The 14,283-nt window shown below is 37.8% G+C and overlaps 1 protein-coding gene across 2 annotated transcripts in view; it reads right to left on the reverse strand.

Annotated features, from left to right (window-relative positions):
• The window catches only part of LRRK2 (leucine rich repeat kinase 2), a 69,594-nt gene that overhangs the window by 52,254 nt on the left and 3,057 nt on the right, over positions 1 to 14,283 (reverse strand). For both annotated transcript variants that reach the window (XM_062638313.1, XM_062638312.1), the window contains exons 3-7: positions 12,447 to 12,553; positions 8,244 to 8,332; positions 6,106 to 6,240; positions 4,336 to 4,470; positions 1,542 to 1,673 (exon numbers count right to left, since the gene is read on the reverse strand). In XM_062638313.1, coding sequence (XP_062494297.1) covers positions 1,542 to 1,673; positions 4,336 to 4,470; positions 6,106 to 6,240; positions 8,244 to 8,332; positions 12,447 to 12,553 — 598 coding nt within the window. The remainder of the gene's footprint in view (positions 1 to 1,541; positions 1,674 to 4,335; positions 4,471 to 6,105; positions 6,241 to 8,243; positions 8,333 to 12,446; positions 12,554 to 14,283) is intronic.

The following is a 14,283-nucleotide window of genomic DNA, read 5'->3' on the forward strand; positions in this document are numbered from 1 at the left end:
TAGATCCTGACTTTACCATTTCACTGCCAGTTAACATGGGTTTAAAAGACAGTGTCTATCAGAATAATTTGAGAAGCCACACTGGCTATATGGATATCTTTTAGATTATTTCCAAGAGCACCTAGCAATTTCACATCTGCTGTGCACACCTCTTCCCATAACTCTCCTGAAGTGTTTTTTTATTAAGATGAAAGACATTCGTTATGCTGAAAGAAGAATTGGATCTTGTGGCTGCTTTAGTGCCACCATTGGTCATGTTGGTCAGCATACATGACAAACATGTGACCGACACCAGGCTCCACATAAGTTGCACTTAGGGCAAGATCAACATGTTGCTGCGTCCCCACAAGTGCTCGCTTTCTCTGCCTATCTGCATTTAGTCTAGCACAGGAAACCATTCAAAGTAACACTGCCTCTTGCCAAAAAACTGCAAATCCCCCCTCAGTGACCATCATATTTTCTTGAAATTTTTTGTTTGGCTTTCTGAAGGGCAACTGGAAGCTGCTCTGGGTTGCAGTCTAGTTTGATCTGTATTTTCTACAATATCGGCATGAAGAAGTGGAAAGAGATGGTAAAAGGATGACCTAAGGGGAGTTATGCACTGGCACCAACATCTGCAGTAGCTTCAGGCCACCACCTGCGAAAATTGGGAAATTCAACTCATGAGAAAGACCTTGGCTAAGTCCCTGATGAAGAAGAATCTGGCATAAAGTGGCAAATCCTCAGGCATCTACTCACAGTGTTTTTGTATGCAGCAGGGGGGAAAACATGTATTTTCATTTGAACATCCTATTTTGCCATCCTTGGCAACTGCTCAGATCAGCTTATTATAGTACCGAGAGAGTGAGAGCTTCTAGAAGGTACAATAAATCCCTTTTTGGCACTGCCATCATTTCTCTTGATGTGACACTAGCTCGTGTAAGCCCAGACAACCAAAGTACTTTTGCCCAAGCCAAAGGAAGTCCAGGGACCAGTGGTTCTTTCACTGCTGCAGCACATGAGACCCCAAGACAGGCACCATAGCTGGGTAGCAATGTGGCATATGTCTCTGAAGGTAAATGCACTGTAAGGAAGAAAACCACAGTCTCCAAGAATACCTCCCAGGTAATTCTGCAGGACCAGCTGTTTCTCACACACTCAGTGTTGCCACTTCAAAAAAAGAAATTTAGAAGGAATTTTCTTCCCTTATATAGTAACTTTAAACAGAATGGGGTCTACTGATCTCCCTATTCTCATATTTTGCTTCTCCCATTCTTTTGTCTCACTTTTTTTCCCATCTTGTGCTTCACCCATTCTTTGTCTCACTTTTTTTACCGTGGTCAGGTCTTTTATGGCAGCTTCTGGCGTTTAACACAAAAAGATACCATATTGACTGTGGCCAGCTACCTCAGTATATTTACATCATTAGAGACAAAGAGCTGCTTACCTCTCTGAGGATTAGCTGGAATAGCAGTACTCATGGCCTGTAATGCTTGCTGTCAGTTAATTCCAACTCTTACACAGTCACAGTAAGCTGACTACAAACAACTTTGTGAACTTACCCAAGGTAAGCTTATGCAACAAACAGCAACTCACTTCCTGAACTGTTTCACTATCAGGGAAACTTTTCATCATTTCCACTACAACATTGTAGCAGCGAACATTTCCAGACATGAGCACTTCAACATTGCTGCCTAAAGAATGAAACGGAAACAAAAATTGTTTAAGAAAAAAACCCTTCACGTTGACTGGATTCTAATTCAGACTTCACTTAATCTATTTAGAAAACTGGGCCTATGTTTCAGCTTCTGCTTTGTAACTTGAGAGAAAAGTGGCATTTGTTTTTTTCTTGGTATTGCCATAGAAGACTTTAATGACTACCGACACTTAGAAATAATTCAGGAAGTTCAGAGTCTTATATTACCACTCATTAATATGTTCCATTCTATACCAGGCCACGTAACGGAAACCTCCCCAGATCATTCTTATGTAACTGTTTTCTTAAAACAGAACAAATTGTCTCACAAATATTAATTTAATCTTGTAAATGGTGCTTATAACGTGATTGTGATCAGGTAAACATTTTATAGTATTTCTGTAATATTCCTGTGGAGATATAATTAAGAAATAATTTACCTTTTTTAATAAATGTAATTTATTTGATTCAATCCTGTTCAACCCAAACCATTATTCTATGACTCTATGATTCTATGCTTTCCTAAGTTTTCCTCCTTTTTTTTTTTGACAGGCCTTGAACACTGCCAGGGATGGAGCATTCACAATCTCCCTGAGCAACCTATTCCAGTGCTTCACCACCCTAACAGTAAAGAATTTCCTTCTTATATCCAACCTAAACTTCCCCTGTTTAAGTTTTAACCCATTACCCCTTGTCCTGTCACTACAGTCTCTAATGAAGAGTCCCTCCCCAGCATCCCCTTAGGCCCCCTTCAGATACTGGAAGGCTGCTCTGAGGTCTCCATGCAGCCTTCTCTTCTCCAGGCTGAACAGCCCCAACTTTCTCAGCCTGTCTTCATACGGGAGGTGCTCCAGTCCCCTGATCATCCTCGTGGCCCTCCTCTGGACTTGTTCCAACAGTTCTGTGTCCTTTTTATGTTGAGAACACCAGAACTGCACACAATACTCCAAGTGAGGTCTCACGAGAGCTCACTTGGTAAATATTATATAGTAAACAATATCCAAAATTGTTTACTACAGAGAGCATAATTAAATGGATATTTAAATCCTGCAAGAACCAAGGAATGGTATAGCTGTGGGGAACTACCATTTCCCAGAACAAGCTAGAGAAAGGGAGGTGAAATAGATCTCATTTAATCTTAACCACCAAAACTTGGGTCACCTAGGTTCTCACAACAATCAATGGAGAGATCTGAGCACTCCATATGGTGATTCATCCCACCTGTAACAGATACCTCTCTTAGGGTCAGGTAATTTCCTCTTGAGGTGCCTTTTACTCCCCATTAAACAGAGGAGAAGCCATGATGGCTGTCTATGACTACCACTGAGATGGCTAACATTCTGTGACCCATCACCCCACTGTGGACTTTGGAGGACAGTCAGCAGCAAAGCATTTTCTTATTCCATTAAAACTACTGAGATTGGAGAGCTCTTGTACTCTTACCCTCCAGTTTCTCACGGCACACACACTGGAACAAAAGGCCTTAAAGGAATACATTTTCTTGCAGGTATTATAGAATGTCACAAGAGTATGAATGCTGGCAGAAGCAGCCTCACCTTGCATATTCACATGTGAGCTAACTCTGTTTCTCTGACTATTTTCAATCTTTTATCACAAATGAGAGTGCTAAATATCTACTTTACACCAGGTCTTTGTCATGCCCTTATTACGCTTTGTGTAAGTGTTAGAAAATTGCAGTAACTTCTGGGCTAGGGTAAAATTACTTCTGGCTCAAGGAATACATCACTTTTTAAACACAAAATTGGAACAGCAAGAAGCTGGAGAAACAGAAACTGAATAGCTTGGAGTCTGATAAAACATGGGACACTCCAGTCTTGTTCTTGTTTTGTGGCATATATGAGGCCAGGACAGTTCAAAGAGAGCCAGACAAGATGTACGAGCAAGGCTTTGTCAGGAATCACATTTGCGAAAGTACATTATGTACCTCATGGAAAACACGGAGAGCAGGACTCTGCTCTGTGCTTGTTTGTATCTACTAGAAGAAAGCTGAAAAGAGCTGCCTCTGTCAACAAGATCAAATTGCTGTCTACAAAATGACACAACTCATCAAGCACATTTCTAAGGATCTGATTTTGGCCACAACAGGGACTGTTGTTATCAGAAGACAAGACCTAATGTGGACATTTTCTTTCAGTCTTACCGCACAGCAACTGAGGACACTGTGCAGTGCTACCAGTGCTCCCTATCACAGCCATCACTGAGTGATTAGAGGGGATGTCTGAGCCCAGATACCTTTTCTCAGCCCTGGCCACTGGATTTGTGTGGATAATTTTCCCCTTGTGGAACAGTCTCTGCCAACAGTGTTCTTTACCTGCTACCCAAACTCACTGAAGATAAATAAAGTAAATGAATACATCTTAATTTTCAAGCATCTTTGTTACCACTTACTCCAAGCAGAAGAAAATCTCTTTCTGTTCCTTATGAGAGACTTCAGTTTTACCAGAAGGAATGAGTATGAAAAGTTCTCACAAAAAATTACAAATTGGTAATTCCCAAAGAAAACAGAAAAGTGATTTGACTGCAACTCCCAGCAAGTTCTGATTTTTTTACAATCACCAAAAGATTACTGCAGACTGAGGTGAGCTGATGTACACTATGGGAAATGAGGAATCGAAAATAACTTCCAATAATGCACTTACATGGACCAGCTAAGGAATGTAATGAATAAAGTGCAGGAAGAATCACCTCTTCCTTCTCTGGAAACTCTTTAAATACTTTCAGTATGATCATATGATCTTTGCTTTCAACAAATTCAGTCAGCTGCTCCTCTGGAACTAAATTGAAAAGCAAGAGAGATACAATACGTTTTGAGGAAATAATTCATATCCTGGTACAACATGAGAAAAAACAATTATTTTTACAGAAAGTAAGGTACTCTCCATACACAGCATCTTTCACAGTTATGACTGCTTTTACTGAAAATTGACCTACTTTATAAAGACCTTTTTCTAGATTACACTTTGACAGCTAAACAAAACACACCTAGCATGAGACTTATTATTACACTTTATATAAATGAGTTATAACTTTTAAATGCTTCCCTGTGAATCAGCATTTTACAAGAAGTCTTTCAGCCTTTTTTTCATAGAATTAACTTCAGATGTTCTTTACCAAGACATTATGTAAGTGGAGAGGCTAAAGCCTACAGTGAAACCAATTTGATGTAATGCCATTTTGTATACTCCATGATTTTGTTTCACTTTTCCACTTTTTTTTTTTGATTAATAGAGTTTTTGCACATAAACTACAGCCATGCTTTAATAATATCTTACCTACATTGTAATAATGGCTTAAGGTTTTTCCATCTCTGCCCTCTGTTATTTGTACTGACATAACTGCAATGAACCAGATAAGGGAAGTGATCCAGGTTGAGAAAGAACAACACATTTTAAATTTTGTAAGCAGAATCACTTTTTGAATCTGGTTCAAGCTAAAGTTAAGCAAACATTCACATTACAATAACTGACAAGGTTGCTCAGAGGCGGGAAAACATAGCAAGGGGCAGCCTAGAAACTTGTTACATTAGCACTGCCATCAAGAAGAAGATGAAGCAATCTGTAGATCCGTAAAAATCAGGCACTTATTAAAAACATGCACAGAAAAATCTAAGAAGCTCAGACTTTTATGGAGACTGAGGAGAAAATACAGCAGGACAAAAGTATTTCAAGAGAGTAGAAGAGGGGAAGGAATGCAGAAGATCATTGCAGGCACACAGAGAGGAACACTTAGAAAAAGCAACATAAAATGGTGCCAGAAAGAACAAATCTGAAGAAATGGAGACTATCTTTGAAGCAAAGGAGTACAGCGGACTTGGCTGCATTTCTCAATATTTATTCTGAACCAAGAAACTCAATGCAAAGCAAGGCTGCTACAACAAAGGGACTTCTGGCCATTGCATGCACAGTTCCTTATAATTTTGCAGAAATTCAATATATGTTGACCTCATTTCTCAGAAGAAACACTGAAATAATACACAGATACATACTCATCTTTTAGCACTGTCAAGCAGAATCACATATTTTTTTGAAGTGTAAACATTTAGCTTGAATTTAGAACTGTTTACTTGTCACTAAAATTTACCAGTCTTCAAATAAACAATCATGGATTTTGAGAATTAAAATCAAATGTAACTACTCTTTTTTCTAGTGTTATTGCGTAACATTGAATCCCATCTTTTCAGTTAACTCTAGGGTCAGAAACAAAGAGGAATGTTGATTTTCATATTCATTGCTCTAATTCAGAAAACCTGTGATATTACTTGGAAAACCTGCTTTGTGCTAACTCGAAGAACAGATATAATACATAAAACATAATTTAGAATGCAAGGAGTCATTTATTATATTCAAATAAACATCTGCAGTCCCCTCCCATGCATTTTTCTAACTTCGTAAACCACAAGATATACATACCTTTCTCAAAAAGTTTGTGTAGTGCTTTACATCCATGTTGCTGGATCTCTTCATCTTTAGGGAAGGTGTGCATGGCACTAAATATCAGGGAAAACACATCCACTTCTTCCTCCAACAGCAAGAAAGCAATTACATCTGAATAGCAGAAGAGATGATGTGTTGCACTGATGAGTTCTCAATGTTCTTACTGAAGCACTGTACTTAACCATTAAAATCCAAAATTCTTTAATACCGTCCTTAAAATTTACTAACAGCTGAAATCCAAGTTTTTGTATAATCCATGAGGAAGTTAGCTCTTAAGGTAGTATTTTACAATACAACTGAGATGTTCCAAAACATTATTGCCAACAACATAGTTTCCACTGTTGCTCCTACTTTGCATTGCTTTGGTACTTGTCTGACCTCTCAATGATCCACTTCAAAGCACTAAAGTGGTATAAAATTAACCCACCAACATCCCCCTTTTTACAGACACAGCAAGCTGAAAGGTTTCACTAAGAAGTAAATTTGATAGAAGAAAGAGGGCAGGACTACACTGCCTGAGGAAAACAAGAGCAGATTTCAAATGTATATGTCAGCTACAGTCAACCATGAAATTGGTCCGTGTAATGAAACCCTATTCTCACACTCTCAGCCATTTCTTTGGCCTGAAGATGAACTGAAAAGCCAATCTCACTGTTGCTGTTATGATATTAAAAAATCCTGAAAAAAGCCTGTTACTCGATAACATGTGTAGGCAAAAAGATTTGTATTTATGACAATTTTTCAAGCTTACAGCAATAACAGTTGAATTCATAACGCCTGTGCAGTGTTTCAGCTGTAGCTAGGGTGGATGGGATTTTTTTGTTTGTTTTTTTTTTTTGTTTTTGTTTTTTGTTTTTTTTTCTTTTTTGTTATTATTTTCGGGGGGTTTGGTTGGTTTTGGTTTTGTCTTTTTTCAATAAGAACTTTCTAGAAGGCATTCACACTGCTCTGTCAGCTCCAGATATAGCACAATTCAAGTTTACAGACATACAGAAAGAAACAATAATAAAGAGATTTTTCTGACAAGGTAAAATTTCTGGTAGTTGAAAGGAGAATTAAAGTTTGGTTAATCAACTGCTGAGATGAGTAGCAGTCAGGAATAACCTGTTATGGAATATCCAGTCAACAGTTTAGGACCCTTTAGGATACCTCACAATTAAAAGAAAGAAGCTGTTGATTACAGTTACTCACTAATGGCCAGATTCTGCTATTATTATTATTAATCACATAGTGATGTTAATCACATAATGATAAAGTGTAGCACTTTATAACGAGACCTATATTAGTCAACTTCAGCAGATAAAAAGTTAGGTGTCCAGTCTAAGCTAGACCTCCAGACCTCTCAACAATCAAAAGGGAGAGGAAAACAGGTTCAAGAGATAACTGCTCTTATATGATAAACACATTAATAGGATGAACTATCCCCTGAAAGTGCCTGTCTTGCTCCACTGCTGACAGCAGAACATTGGACAGCTCAAGTCTAGTCCTTAGTTTCTAAATAAGGCTGATTCCAGAGCCTATTAAAGTCAATGGAAGAATTCCTAACCTAACAACAATTTGTGTTAATATTATATGCTAACTTGACTAAAATAGCATAATGCATAACTCTCCTTTAAGGTTTCTCTTTAATTTCTACAGAAGATCAAGAACCTCAGCACCATGAAGAAAATTCTCAGTGCCTGGCAAGATCAGGTCTCTGCTAAGCAAAATAACAAGAATGTCAGAGATGATTTACTGTTTTCAAAAGTATTAACCAGTACTAAAGAAAGCAAGTCAGAATGTCACCAAATTTATATTTAGGTAAGAAAAAATTAGCTTTTAGTTATTTTACTTGACTGCTTCACAGCAAGTATTTGTGTCTATTCTAATAACAAGTTGGAAAATTAATTGGTCATATTCTTCATGGGTTTGCAATTTGGAGAATCATTTCTAGCTGCATAAAAAAGCTGCAAAGCAGTACTCTTATTATTTCATATACAAGTACAAATGACAAGTGACTTCACAGAGTAAAACAAGACGGAAAAATTAGGTTCGACATGTACAGTCACACACTTCATAGCACAGTTTTGTGTTTTAAAGGCTTAGACAAAGTAGGAAAGTAAACCCCACAATACCTGACATGAGAAGTAGATTCAATGTTTTCAGTCCTATTACTGAGAGATTGATATTTCCTTTGTGGACTGTAAGCATTTTAAGAATCTGTCTACAAATTAAAAAAAAAGAAAAAGAAAAAAGAGTTATAGCTAAAGAAATACTGACATACACAAAATTTTATCAAACTTTTTCCTTAAAAAAGAAATAGCTATAGAAATTAGCAAAAGCTTAAAAAAACTCCCACTTTTTATTTTTTAAACTTTTTATGTTTTTTTCAAGTTCGCAATAAAATAATGTTGGTATTTTACCTATTATCATACTACAATAAATTATGCATAATTTATTAATTTTACTTTAATTTTTAATCAGTTATATAAATTCTACAGAGGACAAGTCTTATTCAGGATGGAGTAACTGTACAGGAAGCAGGGTTGTGGAGCACAGCAGGCTGTGGACAGTCCAGAACTGCTCTGTGCATAGCAAGAGCTAAGTTACAACGAATTATCATGGTTTTGTTGGATGAGAAACAGCAGCTTCCCAGTGAAAGAAATTGAACAGCATCTTGAAGAACTCTACCCTATGTAAGTTTCCACCACATAGCACTTGTGTGATGCTGGACAAATCACTAAAAAGAAACATTTCATAAACTGCCCATTTCAGACTCCTTACTTTCTGGGTGGCCCAACCTGAGACCTGTGAAATGCTGCATCAGAGCCAACCAAAGCTGACTTTTTAAACAGAAAAAGTGAAACAATGCTAAGTACTCTGAAAAATCCAGTGCATGTACCAAACTGGGAGCCCAAAAATCAGTTGGTACTTTAAACAGACTTTGCCTAAACTACCATCTGTAATACAGTGATCACAAATCCATTACACCTTCTCAATAAACAAAATTTTAAAAGCTCTAGACAATACTTATGAACACTAAGAAAAGCTGAGAAGAAAACGAATAGGCCAGTTTTCACACAAGGTATCACTAGGATACAGTAAATAAGGCAGCGGGCCAAACACTGAAGGATGCTGAAGATAGAAAATATGTAGTCATTAATTTTGCACTGAATGAAGCATATCTCAAAAGGGGGGGGGGGAACGGACTCCAGACTGTGTAATTAAAAACTAAATAAAAATGGATAGGCTTACACAAAAAAAAAAACAACAAACCTCAACCCTAAAGAAACCTTTTTTTTTTCATTTTCATGATTTTGGAGAACTTGATTCTGCAATCTTAATAATCTTCAAATGTGAGTCTTTGTATACATAATATCTAATAAAAATGGATTGTGCAGTAGTTTGTGATACTTTAGCAAAATTCTTGACCTCTCTTGAAAAACAAAAAGCAGCACTTAGTTACCTCACTGAATCTTCTGTGTGCATACTTTGGACTTCAACTCTACAGACGAGGACAGACGGTGGCATTTGGGTTTTCAGTCCTGAGGCAAATTATTGTCCCAGCATACAGCCCACATGTATGGATCTAAGTAGCAGGATGATGAATTAAGGAAAAAACAAGAGCCACTCTAACCAAGCTGGTAGAGTACCTAAACAGACACTCTTAAATCTGCTTCAACGTCCTGATTAAAGTGTTCTATTCTTAAGCATTACTAATGCATTTTACTGTGTGGTGGCAGGTGTGTGTGCATATGCATACACGTGTAGAAACTGTACATGGGGTGAAGATTCCTTCACCTCTTTACTCCATAAGTAGCTGTCGAGCAAAACTGTACATGGGGTGAAGATTCCTTCACCTCTTTACTCCATAAGCAGCTGTCGAGCAAGATTTCTTTACTCTTTACACTCTGCATAAATGGAAAACCCACCGAGATATCAAATGCTCTGGAGCTACTAAACATCTCTTCCTGTCTACCTTGTCAATGACTCATTATTTCTGCTGTGGGGAAGAAACACTGCTTTGGGACGAGGGCATTTAATACAGGGTGATCTGTTTCAGGCAAATGCTGATATATAAATGATAAATATAAGACATGAGCTGACTCAGTATACTGCAGGGTAAAATAATCATACATTAAAGCATGTCCCATACAAGGAGAAAACTCCCTGCATACACCCTCCCTTTTCAAGTATAACCAAGAATGAGGATATAAAATCTTCTAAACCTCACTGAGTGTATGACAGTTTAACATAAGAGATTATGAAACATCTCATGAAGTCTCTGAGCTTGTAAAGAAGATGCAAATACACTGAAGGAATTTCCCTCCTTTCTCCTCACAGTAACAGTGACTAATTATCACACTGCCTGTCAAGAACATTGACATCAATACAAAACTACTGTTTCTAAACAACTGTAATGTGGTCAAGTTGGCCCGTGGTTGACAGACAAGAAACAAACGCTTTTTCCTCGCTTAAGATTTCTGTTCTAAAATAAACACATGAAAGTGAAAATCTCTTGGACAAAAAATGCCCCCCAAAAAACAAATAAAACACTTTTATTCTCTACCATAACTGTCTCCTGCCTTGCTGCAAACAGCACATATTCATCTTGGTGTTGATGCACAGCAGTAGTCCAATCCACCTACAAGGAACCTGAAATATAATTTGGCTGGTTTGCTCTGTCTTTGGCATTGACAGAAATGTTTGAGCTTACTCCCCCACTATGAACAAGTTTCTCCACAGCAAGAAAAACTGCCAACATATCAGACAGGGACACAGAGTTGGCTAAAATACTGGTATTGGAAAGGAACTGTGTACAGTAATGTTATTAACAGATTTTTTTGTGAAGTTTGAGCTTGAAAAGTATGCTTTGTTCAACCGCATGCACCATGTGGACTCTGACGAGGCTATGGGAAAGATCAGCCCCAAAAGAGTAATTTTTCTGGGACCTAGAATGAACAGCAATAGCTCTAAGTCTCAGAATAGCTCTCAGTTAACATGCCTTTAATCTGCCAAAGAAATTGCAACTAGCTTCTTGTTTCTTGCTCACAAAAAAGCAACCAAAATCACTTTCATTTTCTAACAAAAATTGCCAGCCCTTCTTTTAAGGGAGTTCATTCACTTACTGACCATGTACTCTAGCCAACATAAGATGAACAAGCAAAACCCCACAAACCCAAGCTGCATCTTCATGCAAATGATCTTAAGACAGCAACCTTTCTAAGGAAAGGTATGGTGAAGACTATAAAGGCAGAGACATATTCACTACGGGAGTTGTAAGGCTGTACCTTCTTGCTGTCATATGAGCCCTGAATGAGCAATATGACCAAAGAACACCTATCCAAGCTCTTCTTTCCCCTTTGTATCATCTACAATTACCATTTGTGCTATATGACAACTATAGAGCTAAACTGTGTGGTTTTCATCCCATCTAACCACAGCCATCCAGAAACTAGCTGCTTAGGTTCCCTCAACAGTTAATGGACAGAGATGAGCAAGTCCAAACCACAATTTGCTCCTGGATAACTTACTAAAAAGATGGAATAGACCATGCTCTCTGCAGGTAATTGTGTCCACTGACCTGGCTTAGTGCTTACTTTTTAGACAGTAAGATTAGGTGTGACAACCCCCCTTCTTCTCGATCCACAGTATTTTAGGCTTGTGGATACAGTCCCTCATATTTGGAAAGAAAACACATCCACAATCATCCAGGCAATACTGCATCTGTCTATTAAAATGGAAGACACTGATAACCAGAGAATCCCAGCATTGCTGAATTTGGCATGGACCTCTGGAGGTCTCCTATTTCGACTCTCCAACCAAAAGGAGGGTCAGCTACAACTGATTGCTTGGAGCCACATCCAGTCAGGTTCTGAGCATCTATAAGGTTTGAAACTTTGCAGCCTCTCACAGACTCCAAACTCTATGGGCAACCTGTCCAGTGTTTGATCAACCTCATAACAAAAATGAAAAGTAAAAAAAAAAAAAAAACACAATGCTTTTTTTTTTAATGTGTAAGGAGGTTTTTATGTTTAATATTTTAATGTTTAATTTTCTATATTTCAGTTTGCGCCCATTACTTTTCATCCTGTCACTGGGCATCACTGAGAAGAGCCTGGCTAGTCTCCTTTACTTTCTCCACCAGGTAATTTGCACACACAGGTAAAATCCCTGCTTGCATGAGTCTCCCATTTTGAAGGCTGAAAAAACCCCACAAAAATCTTGAATCATTTAGAAGCTGATGTAACAAATTTCTATAAATATATTCCATTGCACAAATATGCTGTTGTGATAACCACTCATTCCAGAAGACTCTTTACATACAAAATACTTACTGGTGAACACCCAGTACTTCCCAGTCCTTCCCAACATCCTTAGGAGCTATGTTCTGTAGAGTACTTGGACAAATTTCTATTAATTTACAAAGAAGTGACCAACCCATCTGTAAAACAAAAATATAGCTATTTTAGGAGAGATATTCTATTTGAAACATCAATGTTGTCTTCTAATATTCTTGGGTTTTCCAAGAAGGATGTTATGAAAAGTTATCTTGTCAAATCAATAAGGGAAAATTAATTAACACAGACGACAAATGACATAAAAAGTGAAAAGATGAAGGTAAACCACACATGCTAATGATTCTGAATGCACTGCTTGTAGTAACACATCACTCTCAATGTGCTTCAGCACTGCTTGAGGATGAAGGACACACAGCTAAAAGAGATGTTGACAGAGATCCATAGCATGTATGTCTTTATGGGCCAGGAAAGACCACGGCACTATTACAGGTAATCTATCTTTATTGAAGAATGGGCGTTTCCATAAGAATGTGCCATTTCATTGCAAATTATAAGGAGAAAAGATAGGTTTTTAAACGTGTCCAGTGTTTAAATGGGGATGAGATACCTAAGCAGTACTATATATTTCATAATCTCACCATCCTCAGTATTGTGTGCTTTCAAAATGTAATGAAGGCAGTGAAAGTTTTGAGATCACAAGGAAGGAAAGATGAACTAAACCAAATGTGTTTGTTATTAATAACTACCTATCCTATGCAAATTCTTTGACTTTCAGACATCACTAAATAATGCAAAAAAACAATGTTCCTCTTTGGTCTTCTGTATTAGATGAACCCGATGCATTATGAACACCTGCAGGGTGATATGACTGAATGGGCTTTAGTGGGGATGCAGTAAGCAAAACCTGTACAATGGATTAACTGATAAGCAAGAAAACCCTGATGTATTGAAAGGCAAGAAGTGAAATGAGCAATGTCAAAAGCCAAGATGAAACAGATTTTACAAAAAGGAATGAAAACAAGGCATAAAGGTTTCCTTAGCCATATAAATAAAAAGAAAAAAATAAAGTGGAATTAGGTCTGTGTGCTTCAAGAATAGGGTCAATAAAGGAGATAATCTAAGTATGGCTCAAAAACTCTATGTGTAACTGGATCATTTTTCGGCAGAAGAATTATGTGAAGCGAAGGGGTCAAGACAGGACAGCCAACAACTGGAATGTAAATGACTACCTCCAAAGAGTTTAATTGCAAAGTGCATGGAAAGTGCATGATCTCTAACCCTACAGTCTGCAAGACGAGAGATATGAAACTGCAAGTCTGATAGTGTAGAGACACACATAGGAACAGCACAGGATTGAACCTACACAGCTTTCATCACAACTTTGGCAAGTATGATAATGATGATGTAGGCCCTGGGAACCGGAATTCTGCTTTTATCTTCCATGTACTTGGTTACATGGGCTGTGTTCACACTGTCTGCAGTAGTTCTGTTTCAGTTCAAATTTGCACAGCCAAATGTTATCAGCCAATTACAACCTTAATGTCTGCAGACTGAACTTGATCACAAACCAATTTCCATGCTCTTCTCTTCCCGGGATCGCAAGCTGGCTCGCTTTACATGAGACTATTACTATGGACACTCAGGAAGATTTAGCTGGTTTGTGTCCTGACTAAACATAGGTGCAAAGAATAGTCTTAACAATCATCTGTCCTCCCTGAGAGGAGGATATATAATTACCTGATTTTCCATGTTCCAAGCAAAACAGGTTATCAGTTAGGTACAAATTTCAAATCTACATGGCAAAGCCATTGTAGAGGTGACGACTAACTCATTCACTGTGTTTTGCTTAGATAACATTTTAAAATTCCCACTT

Source organism: Pezoporus occidentalis, unplaced genomic scaffold, assembly GCF_034315485.1.
Source record: "Pezoporus occidentalis ecotype Australia unplaced genomic scaffold, CSIRO_AGI_Poc_V1 ctg56, whole genome shotgun sequence".
Lineage (NCBI taxonomy): Eukaryota > Metazoa > Chordata > Aves > Psittaciformes > Psittacidae > Pezoporus > Pezoporus occidentalis.